The 14,922-nt window shown below is 39.3% G+C and overlaps 1 protein-coding gene across 1 annotated transcript; it reads left to right on the top strand.

Annotated features, from left to right (window-relative positions):
- The first annotated feature begins 1,187 nt into the window (after positions 1–1,187).
- Positions 1,188–14,452, top strand: PLAC8L1 (PLAC8 like 1). Its single transcript, XM_067463706.1, has 4 exons — positions 1,188–1,343; positions 10,878–11,014; positions 11,861–11,997; positions 13,998–14,452. Exons 1-4 carry the CDS (start codon positions 1,216–1,218, stop codon positions 14,148–14,150), a joined length of 555 nt encoding a protein of 184 aa, XP_067319807.1. The 5' UTR covers positions 1,188–1,215; the 3' UTR covers positions 14,151–14,452.
- The last annotated feature ends 470 nt before the right edge of the window (positions 14,453–14,922 follow it).

Genomic DNA, 14,922 nt, shown 5'->3' with positions numbered 1-14,922 from the left:
TAGAATTAATGCAGCTTGACAGCACTTCAACTGTCATGGTTCACTGGGAATTGCAGTTTGGTGAAGCACCAGCATTCTTTGGCAGAAAAGGCTAAAGCCCTATAAAGCTTATGAACACTGGCTTTGGTCATGTGGTTTCAGACATCCCTCCCTCCCTCAAAAAGATTCCCAGTGATATTCTACCAGGAAACCTGGGTCACACAGGTTTCCTGATATAATATTCTCTTTGCCTCTGGGACCCCATCTACACCACCATATAATGCAGTTTAACTGCACTGAACTGGACTATATGAGTCCACGCTGCCAAGGGCAAGATGGATGGATAGTATCCTTGAAGTGACTGACTTGACCTTTATCACTTGAAAGAGCTGGGGGTGGTGACGGCTGACAGGGAGCTCTGTCATGGGCTGGTCCATGAGGTCACAAAGAGTTGGAAGTGACTGAACGAATAAACAACAACACACTGCCATATAATGCAGTTAAATGCAGTAGAACTGCATTCTGAAACTGCATTATATAGCAGAATAGATGGGGCCTGAGAAGGCTTTAACCTCCTTCCTCAGTGTAGGAAATAAAACTTACTGTTTCCAAGTCTGTCTGTCAACTGTTATTTTTGGTTAGTGGCTGTTTAGTATCTTTGTCTTGACAAAACCGTGTATGTGATAGTTTTCTCTTTCAAAGGCACAGATATTTCCTTGAAGAATACGGCAGTGACTGACCCCATCTACACTGCCATATAATGCAATTTCAGAATGCAGATTAACTGAGTTATATGGCAGTGTAGACTCATATAATCCAATTCAACCTGCATTATATAAGCCACTGTCCGCAGTGCTGGACGAGAATTTTGGGAGTCCAGGGTTTGAATCCCTCAGCTTCAGAAGAAGGCAGTAACAACCCTCTCTGAACAAATTATCAGTTTAGAGTTGCTATAAAATGGGGGGGGGGGGGGGGATGCGGACCATCACCTGGATAGGATCGAGATTGAGTCATTTCTATAGGTACCTTAACAGAAGCCTCTAGTAATCAGTATGTCAGTATGCACACAAACACAGAATTCCATAACTACCATGCTACAATTTGTTGGTTTCAGCTTTATTGTGACACAAGAACAGAGAATGCTGAGATAGGTTAACATTCTAGAAATCTTCTTTTCTCTTCTCAGTTAAAATTGGGTCTTACATGAAGGATCTTCAACCCAATTCCTTATTCCAAATGGATAAACTCATGAGTTGTTGCTTTGTTGCACCTCAGAAAAAACATCTATCTGATACTATACAGTCTCCATTGATCTTTCCTCTGTCAGGTTCTGAAGACTGGAATGATTTCTTATTTACACAGAGGTAAGATGATAAGAGGGGTACCCCCAGTGGCACAGTGGGTTAAACTGCTGAGCTGCTGAACTTGCTGACCAAGTTTGACTCCGGGGAGCAGGGTGAGCTCCCGCTGTTAGCCCCAGCTTCTGCCAACCTAGCAGTTTGAAAACATGCAGATGTGAGTAGATCAATAGGCACCGCTCCAGCAGGAAGGTAACAGCGTTCCATGCAGTTATGCCAGCCACATGACCTTGGAAGTGTCTATGGACAAAACCTGGCTCTTTGGCTTAGAAATGGAGATGAGCACCAACATCCAGAGTTGGACATGACTGGACTTAATGTCAGGGGAAAACCTTTATCTTTACTAAGATAATAAGAAGCCATCCACTGTATGGGAAGCTCTCATGGTGTTCAGCGACATGTGCCTGATTCAGGGACCACTGGTGGGTCTTGATGCTACAAGGGGTAGCAGTTTTCACAGTTGCTTTTCCCAAGTATTAAAGTCTCCCCAGTGTCAAACATCTTTCATGAATAAGATCGAAGACAATTCAGACCAGCTTGCAGTGGTCATAAATTCAACAGTGAATTGAACATGGCAACAGATCTGTTATCTATGGGTCAATATAGCACTGAACCATCCTTTAAAAATGATTTCTCTGTTTGTTGGGCTGTGTGGTCCAGACATTCAGATCCTAAAAAGGAAGAACAGGGTCTTATCAGCAGTCCATTAACACCTGATACCTGGATAGGAACTAATCAGACACACAGGTCAGCTAGTCCCAGCTATCTTCACTATCAGTTTATTTATATTTAAATTAAAACAATTATCTCAAAGTTTGCATTTGTCCTTGAGAATTAGCATGGTATAGTCATTTGACTGTTGAACCATGACTGGAGACCAGGGTTTGACTCCCCATTGGCCATGGAAACCCACTGAGTGATCTTGGCCAAGTCATATTTCCTTGGCCCCATGGGAAGGCAAAGGCCTGTGAAACTATCTTGCAAACTAAAAATCCTTGATCTGTTCAGCTTAAGTTTGCCATTTGTTTGAAATGACTGGAAGGCACACCACAACAACCGCATTTGTCCACATCATTAATTTGTGTATGTAATATTATAAATTAGCATGCAAATCAGCATCATCTTTCTTTCTTATTAATTAGTATATATAAAATTAATTAGCCAATGTAAAATTTATGCAAATATGTCTGTTTTTCTTTTTGATGATGCAAACCTGGTGATCCTGATTTATGAAGTTATGCACAATACTGAACAGGCAACCTACTTATTGATTGATTTACATTATTTCATGCCTTGCAGTTTTTACCTCAGAAGGGCAATAACCTTCCCCTTCATCCTTTAAAAGATGCATATTATTTATGTGACTCCTTGTTGTTTTCCCCCTCCCAACTAAGTCACATTGCTTTCTTTCTTTATAGTATTGTCAGAATCAGACCTTTTTAAAATCTGCTTCCTCTGCAAAGACTTTAGTTCATGTCTTGGTCATTGCCTATCTTAATTTTTATAATCCTTTTTTTTTACTATTCTTGCATTAGATCATCCTAGGGCTTGTCTGTACTGACCCTATAATCTCATCAAGCCAGATGTTCCTCCTTGATGTCCAGACAACATCCAGAAATGTCTGGATGGTTTCATGGGCAAAACAGTTAATCCAGTTTTACCCAGCATTAGGAATGTGGGGCTACTCTGGAGTTTCACACTCTGGCTTAGAGTGGATTGCTGGACCGGTGCTAATTAGAACTAGACCACTGCCCATATGGCCAGACACAACAACACAGGGAATGGGGGACAGATCGGGGCCACACCACTCTCCTGATTGTCTGTTGACACAAGGGATCACCAAGATAAGGTGACAATTCAGCAGGGCCAAACCAATTTCTGCCCCACTGGATGGTCTGACTCTGATCCACCACTGCTGCGAGATGGAAATGGGCAAAGTAGCAAGTCCCCCAGGACCAGTTTGGAGTATTGTTATTCTAGACCAGCCTCAGACTGAGAACAACACACTCATGAAAAAAAATAATAATACAGGTCAAGTATTCCTTATCCAAAATGTTGAGGTCTAAAAATTGGTTGGTTTCTTGATTACTTCACATTTTGGAATACTGACTAGCCTGATTGGCATCTTCACTCTATGATCTCTAGGCTTCTCAATCCAACCAAGAGATTCCTCTTTTTTAGTTCAGCTTCATCATTTTTCATTTGCTGCTTCATATTCCTAGAAATTCTTCCCTCATTATCTTACATCTCAATTAAAAACGTTCTGGTTTTCCAAAACTTTTGGAGTTATAGTTGTATTTAGTTAGATAGACTTATATATTTTGATTAGCTTGTTCTTGTATTGTATTGGTTTTTATGTTTGTATTTGGCAGCCAGATTTGTCACAGGTAGATCTAAACAAGGCCATATTACACAAATATTAAAATCACTATACTGGCTGCCAATTAGTTTCCAGGCAAAGTGTTGGTCATTGCCTTTAAGGTCCTATACAATTTGGTTCAAATTACTTGAAGGATTGTACCTGCACCTTCTCCTATATAATCTGCCTCATGCACTCAGATCCTGCGGGAGACATTTCCTTTAGCTAACCAAGACCAGACTGACAATTGTCAGCCAGATGACTTTCTTCAGCCACCCCCAAATTGTGGGGTAATCTGACTGGAAGAGGTTTTAACAGCTGAATACGATCTCTGAATTTAAAACAGTATTGAAGATTATTCTCTTCTGGCAGGCCTATCCAAATGATTTTTAAATTATAGATGTTAAAGTATGACCTGATTGCTTTTTAATATGTATTGGTTTTATGTGCTCTTTTAACTTGTATTTATTTTAATTGATGCTGTATTTAAACCTATTGTTGCTTCCTGCCGGAATGAGCTTCGTGTATTCCAAGTAGACTGGAACGTACTTAGTCCTAATCTTTTTTTTATACTGGTTTTAAACCACTTCATTGGATGTGTTGCAATAGCAGATTCCCAGATTAGTTTAGTGTTTACACCTTATTTTATTTTTCTGGTTATTTAATATTTAATGTTTATTTTACTTAAGTGATATTTGTCTTGACTGTTCTAATGTAGCACAAATCCTATGTAAAATCATACTACGTATTTTTGACATTAATATTGAAATCTGAAATATATACCGAAAGTCCATAACATTATTGTAGTTGTTCCTCTTATTATTATGGGTTCCTAAATTGGTTAACAAAAGATAATCTAAGAATGATATAAAATACTATATGCCAATATAAATAAATATGTTCAACAAAGTGCAGAGTGTTTTGCCTGTACATTTACATGTTTGGTGGCAAGATACTATTAGTGTATCACAAAGGCCTTCTAAAGAGCCTTGTTTTGAGTTATTTGAGCCATTTGGATTATGTGATTTTAATGTTTATACTAAGATGTTTTAATTCTATGTTTTAATGTCTAATTGTTTGTTTATGTTTCATGTTTTAATATGATTGTTCTGTCGCGTGCTGGGCTTGAAATGAATTGCTTTTAAAACAGGACGTGCAACTTTAGCCCAGCGGGAAGCCAGGGGGCCCAAAGAGAAATTCGTAAGGATTTTCACCATAAACAGTCTCTGGAGGGCTTGTAAAATATAACAAATTCTTTTACTGGTGAACAATCAACAGAAACTTCTTTTGTCTTCAAAAGGATAAACAAATGCTTCCAGGCTTTGTGTAACTGGTGACTTCTCTTACTTTTACTCTCAAGGAAAATCCCTTTCTAAACTTCTCCCAGGCTAACTGTGATCCTAAACCTAACTGATGTGGATCCACTACCGGGCTGAACCGAGTCTCAAAACCGAGTGGACCTACCAGTAGGCCTGTAGTCACTTAGCTGGAGTTCTTGATGTTCAAAGTTGTTATTCCCTCCGAAATTCCTCGGGGCTGTAAGGCTGTTTCCCTGGGAACCTTTGGGAATCTTTAGATGCTCTTAAGACTGTTTTCCCCCAGGAGATCTTAAAGGTTGAAGCTTTTGTACAGGAGAAAGTGTACACATCCTGTACATTGACTTTCCTTGTTGAGACTGACTAAAAATGGCTCCCTTCCCTTCTCAATTGTCCTGAACAGGGGGCCTGCCCTATAACTGCAAACTTTAGCAGGAAGCTACCCTTCTGCAGAATCCCAAGCCTTGGGCTGCAAGCAAACACTTAATACAAGGCAAATAAATTGGGAGCTTCTGGTACAGCTGTACCAGCACAATGATTAATAGTTTTAATTTATAGTTATATGTTATTGTCTAGATATTATGTTTTGGTTTGGAAGGCCCTTATTACCAAGATTTTGTCAGTTACCTGGTGGTCAACTGTATTAGATATATTTCGGCGGAACCCAGATTTTCTTTACAAATGCCACATTCTGTGTCAAAAGGTGCTCTTTAGTTACATGAAACATATAATACAAATTATTACTATGTTATGTAAATAATTCTTAAACTTCTAATTGATTGTTTATAGTGGGTTCAGTTCAGATTCATTCATGTTTGGAGGAGAAATCTATGGACTTTAAGTTAAACATGACTAAACTGGATCTAATTCATTTTAACGAGCCTCCTAAGGGACCTTCCACACAGTCCTATATTCCAGAATATCAAGGCAGGAAATCCCACATTATCTGTGTGTGGACTCAGATAACCCAGTTCAAAGCAGTTATTGTTGGATTTTCTGCCTTGATATTCTGGGTTTGCATCCAGACAGCCCCTTTATTGTGGAGACTTCTGTAATAAAAAGATGATATTCTGGGCAACCCACAATTAATTTGCCACAAACCAGAAAAACCCTGGTTTGTGGTGAATTAATTAGATAATGGATTTATTCCATGCCTTCTTGGAAGGTGCAGGATAAACCCACTACTTCTGGTGTCTGGACTGCAGTCCGGACACCATTACCACAGTTTTCTGGACTAAATTAGTATAGAAAACTGGGGAACCCCAATCCCTCTCCCAAAGCTCCAACCCCCTTTTAAAAGTAAGGAAAACTTACCCAGCCTCCAAGTAGAGTGTTGCTGGAGCTCTCCTGATGAGTAAAAATGATACACCAGGATGGGGGGGGGGGGGGGAGGAGAAGGAAAATTGCTCTCCCCCCCCTTCCTGGCAGATCATTTCTACACTCCGGGAGAGCTCCAGCAACACTCTACTTGGAGGCCGGTAAGTTTTCCTTACTTTTAAAAGGGGTTTTAGAGCTTGGGGGGGGGGGGGGGGGGGTTGAGTCTCCAGGCGTTCTCCTGGGCCAGTCCTGGAAGAACATCTGGACACCCACCTCATACGCAGTGCTTTTTGGGGTGTGTGTGGATAGAGACCCAGGAACATCCATGTTTTTTAAATGCAGATGCTCCTGGGATAAAGGGCTCTGTGGAAGCACCTTGGGTTATATGGTTATGTGGAAGGGCCCTGAGTGAACTTGATGGTGGAATAAATATTTAAAACACAGAATTTGGCTTGGCATTCTTCTCACAGCCATCAGCTAAATGACAAAATAACATTCATGAATATACACTATTATCTGTTTTGTCGATCTGTCCTGTTTCCCTAAGTGTTGGCTTACAGTGACAGTTTCATAGGGTTTTATTGGAAAGACTTAGTTAAAGGAAGTTGGCTGTTGCTGCTTTCTAAGGCTGGGAGAGGGTGACTAGCCCAAGGTCACCCAATATTATCTCCACGGCTAAAGAACAATTTGAATTTTTTCCTCCCAGAATTCTAGTTCAGCATTCAAGCTGGGTCACAATGCTGGCTTTTTCTCCCTTGGTGTACTTTCTTTCAAATTCTGCATCCAGCAGGCTCCACTTTTGTTAAGACATATTTCACCCACAAATGCCTAAAGTATCATTCAAGCCATTATCAGACAGCCTTGTGTTTTGCACAACACTCATGTTAAAAAACACTGAGGGCTGCATACAGGATTTTTCCCCAGAGTATTATGGCTGAAGACCAAAAGCTATTGGTATCGGCATATAAGTCAGCTACTAGCTTGATTTAGGGTTGCTTTGGGAATGGCTATGTTCTTCCATTGCCATGAAAGGATGGGAGGGAAATAGTCCCTGCAGGGTAGTTCAGTGTCAGTTTAACTGTTGTGATTTACTGAGATCCTGCAGATGTATAAAAAAGACAATTCTGGGGAAGAAGAGAGATTGAGACAGAAAAAGAGAGATGATATTTCAGGAACCGAAAGAAATATGTCTAAACAATCTTGCTGTGTTTCTCCACGAGTGTGTCACACACTCATCCCGACTCGGGAATTCTAGAAGTTTTAGACCAGAGAAGTAACTTTTTCAAATGTTGGCACTATGTTTAATAGTCCAGCATCTTATTTTGTCACAGATACATTGCAGAAAGCCTTTCTGTGCTGAACTTGATTTTAAAACATGGTGGATGATGGCAATATTTCTTTTTTCTACTCAGTAAGAATTAATTTGAACTTTGTTTATAAAAACATTAGGTAAAGGTAAAGGTTTTCCCCTGACATTAAGTCAAGTCGTGTCCGACTCTGGGAGTTGGTGCACATCTCCATTTCTAAGCCAAACAGCCGGCATTGTCTGTAGACACCTCCAAGGTCATGTGGCCAGCATGACTGCATGGAGCTCCATTACCTTCCCGCCAGAGCGGTACCTATTGATCTACTCACATTTTCGCATGTTTTCGAACTGCTAGGTTGGCAGCAACAAGACAAGTTCAAGTGTTAATTTAAAAAGCTTAGTAAAAGGAGGGAGAACATTTTCTTGCGTTGTTCACAGCCACCAGGTTTGAACAAAGTGGCCCTAATCCACAAATGATTGTTACCTATTTTGGTATTTCTTATTAGAAAGAAAGGTTGGTGTCACATTCCACAAATAAAATAAATACTATAACATTCTTTTTTTGGAGTTGAATTCTTCTAATTTCCTTATAGCGTAGGAGGATATGGGGCACTTTTCACTCTCAGTTCTTTCTCTGTGCTTCATTGGCCACAATACTTCTGTGTATTGGTTGTACATTGGTCCAGAAGGTCAGTTGGAAATGATGCAATGTCATTTATGATCTTTATTTTGGTTGGTGTTACTAAATGCAAAGGCACAAGAGTTCTGAAAGGCATGAGAGGGTTTTGCATCTGTTTTGGGGTTTTCATGGTTTAGAGGTGAGAACTTTCCCCATTTTTTATTTTAATGTTCCAGAAGACTCTGTGTAGGAGGGAATTGGAATGTGAGCTCTTCCTGTAGCTGATATTTTATTTTATTTTATCTTGCTCTAGCAGTGATTCTCAACCTGTGGGTCCCCAGGTGTTTTGGCCTACAACTCCCAGAAATCTCATCCTGTTTACTAGCTGATAGGATTTCTGGGAGTTGAAGGCCAAAACATCTGGGGACCCACAGGTTGAGAACCTGCTTGAAAGTATTATGCACCAGTTTGAATTCCAATGGTCTTTAGGGCAGTGTGGACAGATGAAGATGAGAGATAAGGTGGTGAAAGACCTCTAGAGGTCACATGGGAGCTGTGAAGTGACCCCCTCACCAAATCTACATCAAGGGATCTGCACATTGGGGATCTGGAGTTCTTGCCCAGATCTCCAGCAACTGAGGCCCCTTCTACACTACCATATATAATCCAGATTATCTGCTTTGAACTGGATTATATGATAGTGTATACTATTATAATCCAGTTCAAAGCAGATAATCTGGATTTTATGTGACCGTGTAGATGGCGCCTATCAGTCAGATCATCACAGTATTTATAAACCTCATGTTATCTCTCTCTGTCTCTCAAATGTCTTTGTTATTTTATATTTAAAGACAACCATCTTTCTTTTTGGGATAGGATGAAAATAATAAAGATGAGTAATCTTCTCTAACTTTTCCGGGCCATTTACATGCAATTTCCCTGTCAAGTTTCCCACTGACCAAAATATTAAAGAACCCCCAAACCTTAGAGCAGTGCTGTGCTGTGCTGTATTTCATATTTTACAATATGTTGTATTATATTTATTTACAGCCCAGTGTTCAAATAAATTCCCAGGACAACTTACAATAAAAAGTCACACATAAATCTTAAAAACTAAGTTGTATGATGTATTTCAAAATGCTTTTGATATATAGGCAGTCCCTGAGTTACAAACATCCGGCTTACAAAGAACACATAATTAAGAACAGAGGTGAGACATCAGGAAATGAAATTCACATTTGGAAGAGTTATCATGGGAAAAAAGGTGTCTCCACTGATTTTTTTTCAAAATCCAATTATCAAAGGGACAGAAAATGAATGCGATTTTCCTGCTTCTTAACAGGGGATTGGACTGGATGGCCCTGAAGTCTCTTCCAACTCTGTGATTCTATGAAGTGAAATCTTCTGAACAGGGGCACAGACAGCAAAACAAATGCCACAGGAGTGTTAACACTTCTCTGTTCTTTCCTTACCATATATAATAGGGCTGGGCGGTTTTGTTTCGTTAATTCGTAATTCGTTAATAATTTGTTAATTTTTTCAATTACAAAACGATAACGAACCATTCTGGAGCAATTATTTAAAAAAACGAATTTTCAAAAACGTTTTGTAAATGCTTCGTATTTTGATATTGTATTCGTTTCGTTATTGTTTTGAGGTCGTTTCGTTATTATTTCCGCATGTCTGGGCCAGTTTTATGGTTTAATTAGTGAAAAAAAATTATAATATCACACCAACAGTCAACAACAGAGGGAGAGGGAAGCTTCAGAATGTTTTGGAGGTTTTTTAGCGTATTTCGCGGTCGCGTCCGCCATTAACAAATTGATTCGTTATTGTTTCGGAAATCGATTTGTTAATTTTTTACCATTTACGAAATTTCGTAAATATCGAACTTTTTAAAAGGAAAATTTTGTAATTATTTTAAATATCGAAACAAAAAAACCCCCCAAATACAAATCGATTTTAGAAACAAATTTTTCCGTTGTTACCCAGGCCTAATATATAAATATTGGTGAGGTTTGGGGGTGATTGAGTCATGATTTTGAGAATTGTAGTTCACCAAATATAGTTACAGTTACACTGAAAAAATGTACCTGTTCTGACTTACAAATTCAACTTAAGAGCAAACCTGCAGAACCTCTCTTGTTTGTAACTTGGGGAATGCTCGTACTCACATTTCAACATAATTTTCTGAGTTCCTGTTTGAGATGCTCCCACACCAAGTTTTTTTTTAATGTTGGGAATACCCCATTGAATATGAGCAAGTAAATGCTACTACTGATTGTCTGCATGCATTCACAGACAAACCCATGGGATTTCTCATGCAGAAAAATCTATGGAGATACTGCATACTAACCTGGAGTGCTTTAATCACTGATCTTTTCTTTCTTTATTGAAGACCAAAGCAGATTTTTGAGGGGTCTCTTTCTATTTCACAAGTTCTTTACAATACAAATGAGGAGACGTGCCAGAAAGAAGGGCAACAGTTACTAAGAAACAAAGCATTAGAATACTTAATTTCTTTTTTTGTCTTATGTAGACTAAAGATTGCTAGGTTTATGAGCTACCTTGCTGAGACACCATAGGTTACCTTTGATTTTAGTGTGTGTTTCTTTTTCATCAGGAGCCAAATCTCTACAGAGCCTGTGACAACTCAACCCAGTCCTACAGGTGCAGCTACATCCAGTATCACTACCATCATACATACTGGAGGCAACTGGTCTACTGGCTTGTTTGATGTGTGCAGTGACAAGAAAGTTTGTAAGAGTTGATTTGTTCCTTTTCAATATTTTTTCAAGGCTGCATTCCCTTGAGACTTGGGAAGAATAAGGTATTTTTATAGATGTTTTACGAGACTGCTAACTGAAGAACCTGCTGTTGGCAAAACAATGAAACTGAGATGCTATGTTGGAGTGAAAATAAAAAGCAGGCCTTGATTCCATGTCCCAGGTACTGGCTGATGCCTACCAGATGGGTTAGAGCTCTGCTATTAAGGTGAAGGTCCTTGAGCCATGGGCTAATCATCCTAAGAGATTCTAGGAAAGAAAAAAAATAACTGCAGTTAACTGTCAAAAATATGGTGCTTGTCCCTGGCACATGGGGGAAAAAAACACAACAACTGCTAGTTCCCCATATCACGACGGACTGTGTTAGACTAGAACTAGCATCCCCATCTGGGATAGGTTGGTTTGTGTCCTCAACTACCCCACATTGTAATACCACTCAAGAGGCAGATGGCTTGTTCTCTTAAAGAGTCCACTGTGCTAAATCTCATTTTGGACACATCCAAAATAATTTATCCTCAGAAACAAGTCTCCTGGGTTCATTAAGAGGTTTTCTCCTGGGTAAGTCAGTATAGGATTGCAACCTTAATTGTGATAAACTGAACAATCACCCAAATACTAAATTGAGGACTTCAAAATTTGCTCCTGCTTCTTTTTTCATTTGCAGTAAACAAGATGAAACAATTAATTTCCACCCATGCAGATATACCCATGCTGTAGTGATTTATGTGGGTCCCCCAGACATATAATTTTGTGGATATTCAGTGTGAATCTAGATATCATCATCCATTAACAGCATTTTTGTGGTTGTGCTTAATGTTAGGTTTGTGCGGTTCATTGTGCTTCCCGTTCTTAGAATGCAGTCTTGCAAGCCGCCATGGAGAGTGCCTTTGTTTTCCACTGTTGCTGGGCTCCACCATGGCATTAAGAGCTGGCACCAGAGAGAGATATAAAATACATGTAAGTCTATGTAAGTATTCTATCCCACTCCCACAATGACAGGTCTTATCAATTCCACCTTAACTCATGCATGATACAGTCTGCAGACTTAGTTTAAAATGTCTTGACATGGTAGAGAGCAAGGTGGGTAAAGCTCGCTAATGAATACTGGTGACTTGAAATCTTTGCAAAGGTGAAAAGTTCAGTTGAGGCAGAGCATAAAAAAAATCTCAGAGCTTCATACCAGTACAAATATTTGCCATTATTCTCATCTTTCTGAATGTCCCCCATCTTCGCTCTGTGTGGGGCTCATCTTTTTTACTGCTAGCACTATGCCTGCCAAAATGAGAGCAAATACATTAAGCTCTTAAAACAGCTGTTCCTGTAGCCCAGCATTTGTTTATAATTGCCAAACAAATTCCATGTTTTTACAACATTGAGGAAAAGTACCTTTATTTTTCTTCACTTTAGTTGCAAAATTGCATTGCCCACAAGTCCGTAGGAAGGGGAAAAAACACATTTGCCATGAAATCATGTAAATATACTATGCTTTCCCATTCTTTCTTTGGCACACTATCCAGCAAAACTTTTCTAAGTAGTGAAGAGCCTGCTGGGATTAAGATCAGAGAGGCCAGGAACAAAACCTGTGGATGTTGCTGTGATAAATGTGCTAGGCACCTAGATCAGGCGTGTCAAAGGCTGTATAAATATAACTATGTTGTCCTGGCATTGGAAGCTTTGCAGGCCACATAAAATGAAGTGGCAAGCTAGGGTCAGCCTGTGGGCCTTGCGTTCGACATGTGTGACCTAGACTGATCACTGGAATATAGTATTCAGATATCATATAACACCTGATTTGAAGGAATTATATTGGCTCCCAATATTTTTCCATTGTATGCTAGCAATAATATTTTAAAACATAAATGACTTGAGACTTCAATACTTCTGAGAGCACTTGCCTCTATATATCCCTGCCTGAGAACTGAAATCTATTGAAGGGACATTCCTCTATGTCATCTCAGTAGGGGAAATACATTGTGGAAGGTCATGAGAGAGGGTCTTTTCTGCAGTGGCACCCTAGGCATTGAATTCCCTCCCTCAGAGGCCTGATTGGTGCCAACAATTTAATTAATTTGGTGCCAAATTAAAACATGGCTTTTAATCAAGCCTTCAAGCCAAACTGAGTGTTTTGTGTTATATTACTCAATAATGTTTTAAGCAGTTTTATAGTGTCTGTTTTTAATGAGAAACTGCTTAATATATTGTTTGCTTTTAAACATTTGTAATTATTTATTGAAGTTTATTGTGTGATAAACTGCCATGTTATCTTTGGATAAAAAGTATTCAAACAAACAATTATTTACATACATAATCAACCATAGAGCAAGAAATCACAATTACAGAAAATTCTGTGTTGAAGTATACTTTAAAGCAAGAGTGGGGAAGACACAGCCCACAGATTGCATCCAGCCCTTAGGACCCCTAAGTAAGGCCTGTGGAAGCCCCTAGAAGTCCCCGGACCTTGGGAACCTCATGATCCCTAATAAATGGGTCAGCAGCACTTTGCTGGGCCATGCTGAAAGAGTAACACTGCAATTTTGTTTACCATTTCCTTTTTAAAAATGGCAAATCTCAGAAAACACTGCTGTAGATACATTGTTTCTATATAGATGTAAATGCATTCAGACATTTGCTATCCAAATTTGGGGTGGTGGGATATGTTAGTTCTCCCCTTTCACAGTTTCAGTCATTGCCTTCACATGAATGTGAAGAGCTTTGGCTATCTGTGGAAGCTCTCCTCCATGCATACTAAAACATTGAAAAACTATGGACACCATATCTGATCAAGACAACCTGGTTAATGTGGGGAATTATCTGTAGCTTCTCTCTTTATTTTTAAGGTTTGAATGTGGCAACGAACTCACATAGAGGGATTCTAATTAGATCAGCACTTAGTGACATGGAAAAATGTTTTCTCAGGCATCCTAATGGAGATACTTTCTCTTCCTGTTTTTCCCCAGGGAACACTCTGTGAAGACTGGATGGCAGTTCATTGCTGCTGGCCTTTTGCAGTCTGCCAAATGGCCCGAGAAATGAAGAGGAGACCTATATTCCAGCTCTACAAAGTGCACCAATCTTCTATGCCGCCTCCATTCAGAAGTGCCCTTGTTTAAAAACTTCCCAAAGAGCATAAGTCATATAATGTTTTCCCCCAGAATGTTGATTTTTTAATGTAATACATTTCTTTATTTATATTTTTCTCAGGGTAAGATTTCTTTCACTCCCTCCACCATGCACCTTTTTCTTTTCCAGGGAAGGGTGTTAAGTAACAGCCTAATTCCAAAAGGAGTAGGCTATTTAGTAGATTAGAATGCCAGTCAGAGCAGAGCTGCCTTCAGGATTGACACTGCCAGGCATCTACTGAGGCTAATGGTGTGCAGCTTTCTAGCTTCTCAGAATAAAATTAAAGGCATCATTTTAATTGTCCAATAATATTACTTTTAAGAAATAAGATAATTATATGGCAATAGGTGCAGTTCATTCTGACGCGAACATATGGAGACTGACATAGACTAAGGATAGATGCCCAGTGGAGTTTATTTTCTGCATTTCAGATAACAAGTTGATTTATTGAAGAGCTTGTACAGCACAACGGCTAGGAAGGAACTGTAACCCCAAAAGTCTCAGCTTCACTACAAGTTAATTAGGCAATGCACTTTATTCCAACCTCACATTTCATCAGTAATCATTAGACAGCAAACATCTTAGCCTACAGTATGCAAAGGGACTTTGTAACTCTTTGGAGACTTTTATCACCTTATTACATTGAGAAATTTCGCAGGTGTAGCACACTTTAGCTTCTTTTCAAGCATGGAGAGCTCATCACATGAGTTAAACTAGGGGGAAGTGTGCTGAAAGGAGGGAACTTTGGCAATCTGACCTCAT

Source organism: Anolis sagrei, chromosome 2 (assembly GCF_037176765.1).
Source record: "Anolis sagrei isolate rAnoSag1 chromosome 2, rAnoSag1.mat, whole genome shotgun sequence".
In the NCBI taxonomy this organism is placed as follows: Eukaryota; Metazoa; Chordata; class Lepidosauria; order Squamata; family Dactyloidae; genus Anolis; species Anolis sagrei.
Note: the sequence above shows the minus strand (reverse complement) of the source record. Positions and strands in the feature narration are given on the sequence as shown.

Bases quoted from the DNA above. Each gene is read 5' to 3' on its own strand.
- PLAC8L1 (XM_067463706.1), top strand. From the start codon at position 1,216: ATGGATAAACTCATGAGTTGTTGCTTTGTTGCACCTCAGAAAAAACAT. The intron at 1,344-10,877 runs GTAAGATGATAA...CTTTTTCATCAG, and splicing joins GATTTCTTATTTACACAGAG to GAGCCAAATCTCTACAGAGC. The intron at 11,015-11,860 runs GTAAGAGTTGAT...GCTTAATGTTAG, and splicing joins GTGCAGTGACAAGAAAGTTT to GTTTGTGCGGTTCATTGTGC.